At 34.1% G+C, this 2500-nt stretch overlaps 1 protein-coding gene across 1 annotated transcript in view; it reads right to left on the minus strand.

Annotated features, from left to right (window-relative positions):
- LOC138865014 (putative neural-cadherin 2) overlaps positions 1 to 2500 on the minus strand; it is a 153201-nt gene that overhangs the window by 111318 nt on the left and 39383 nt on the right. The window contains exon 2 of the mRNA XM_070133811.1: positions 827 to 946. Coding sequence (XP_069989912.1) covers positions 827 to 946 — 120 coding nt within the window. The remainder of the gene's footprint in view (positions 1 to 826; positions 947 to 2500) is intronic.

The following is a 2500-nucleotide window of genomic DNA, read 5'->3' on the forward strand; positions in this document are numbered from 1 at the left end:
CTTCCCCGTCCCTTTTCTCCTCTACATTTCCCTCTCTCACCTTCCCCCATTTTCTTCACTTCCCTCTCTCTCTTTCTCTTCCCATCCTCCTTCCTTCCCTTTCTCTTCCCATCCCTCCGTCTCCCCCTTCTCCTATTTTCTCATACCGTCCCTCCTTCTTTTCTCCATTTCCCTCTCACCCTCTCTCTCTTTCTCTTCCCATCCTCCTTCTTTCCCTTTCCCTTCTTCCTTCTCTTCCCGTCCCTCCGTCTCCCCCTTCTCCTATTTTCTCATACCGTCCCTCCCTCCTTTTCTCCATTTCCCTCTCACCCTCTCTCTCTCGCGCAATATGCAGTGGGAAAATTGGCTACGATCGTGTAATGGTCCTCCAGTCTTAGGTCACTTACATTCTAGATTTTCACGGAGATGTTAAAAAAGCCTGGCACAACAGAAGAAAAAAAAATCCTTGGCTTTTGCCTTGGTTTCGCTTCCGGAATTTCCTAATGCTGTCTTTTATTTAGATGTCATTTTACCCTCCTTCCATTCTCTCTTATTTCCTGTCTTTCCCAGATCGTCACATATCCATACTTTGTGTTGGTGTAAATAAACAAAATACTTGCGTTCTCGTGTATTTGAAGTTATTAATATCAGCCATCTACCCATCTATCATATACCTATCTATTTATACTTGAATTAAAAAAAAAGTGTTAAGAAAGAAAGAAAGAAAAATCTTTAATGTTAAAATATCTTAATGAAACAAGAAAAAAAAGTGTTAAGAAAGATTTAAAAAAAATCTTTAATGTTAAAATATGTTAATGAGACAAGAAAACCAGTCAAGAACACTTACCCTGATTCTGTACACGCGCTGTCAACAGTAACAGTGGGTCAGGTGTTGTGTTCTCCCGTACATCTAATCTGTACTGCGATCGTTCGAACTCCACTGGACCACTGCCAACCAGCTTCGTCACTGTAAAAGGAGAAATATAACATTGGTCAGGTACAATATGTCACTTCCTAAAAGGGACATCTTTCCCTGTGTATTCAATTTTGAATTTATTCCCATTCATTCATTCATGTATATATTTTATTTGTTTATTTATCTATTTATTCATCTGTTATATATTTCCACTTTGCTGTCGCGGGTCGGTGATCCAGAAAAAGGAATAGAAATAACGCCACAGTTTTGATTTTATCCCCATTCATTCATGTATATATTTAATTTGTTTATTTATCTATTTATTCATCTGTTATATATTTTCACTTTGCTGTCGCTGGTCGGTGATCCAGAAAAAGGAATAGAAATAACGCCACAAGTAATATTGGAAGCGTATTTAATTCTATAAAGGGACATGTTTCCCTGTGTATTCAGTTTTGATTTTATCCCCATTCATTCATGTATTTATATAATTCGTTTATTTATTTATTCATTCATCTGTTATATATTTTCACTTTCCTGCCGTGGGTCGGTGATCCAGAAAAAGGAATAGAAATAACGCCACAGTTTTTATTTTATCCCCATTCATTCATGAATATATTTAATTTGTTTATTTATTTATTTATTTATTTATCTGTTATATATTTCCACTTTGCTGCCGTGGGTCGGTGATCCAGAAAAGGAATAGATATAACGACACAAGTAATATCGGAAGCGTTTTTAATTCTATAAAGGGACATGTTTCCCTGTGTATTCAATTTTGATTTTATCCTCTTTCATTCTTGTATTTATATATCTAATTCGTTTAATTCTCTATTTATTCATCTGTTATATATTTTCACTTTGCTGTCGTGGGTCGGTGATCCAGAAAAAGGAATAGAAATAACGCCACAGTTTTGATTTTATCCCCATTCATTCATGTATTTATATATTTAATTTGTTTATTTATCTATTTATTCATCTGTTATATATTTTCACTTTGCTGTCGTGGGTCGGTGATCCAGAAAAAGGAATAGAAATAACGCCACAGTTTTGATTTTATCCCCATTCATTCATGTATATATTTAATTTGTTTATTCATCTATTTATTCATCTGTTATATATTTTCACTTTGCTGTCGTGGGTCGGTGATCCAGAAAAAGGAATAGAAATAACGCCACAGTTTTGATTTTATCCCCATTCATTCATGTATTTATATATCTAATTTGTTTATTTATCTATTTATTCATCTGTTATATATTTTCACTTTGCTGTCGTGGGTCGGTGATCCAGAAAAAGGAATAGAAATAACGCCACAAGTAATATCGGAAACGTTTTTAATTCTACAAAGGGACATGTTTCCCTGTGTATTCAATTTTGATTTTATCTTCTTTCATTCTTGTATTTATATATCTAATTCGTTTAATTCTCTATTTATTCATCTGTTATATATTTTCACTTTGCTGTCGTGGGTCGGTGATCCAGAAAAAGGAATAGAAATAACGCCACAGTTTTGATTTTATCCCCATTCATTCATGTATTTATATATCTAATTTGTTTATTTATCTATTTATTCATCTGTTATATATTTTCACTTTGCTGTCGTGG

Source organism: Penaeus vannamei, chromosome 19 (assembly GCF_042767895.1).
Source record: "Penaeus vannamei isolate JL-2024 chromosome 19, ASM4276789v1, whole genome shotgun sequence".
Lineage (NCBI taxonomy): Eukaryota > Metazoa > Arthropoda > Malacostraca > Decapoda > Penaeidae > Penaeus > Penaeus vannamei.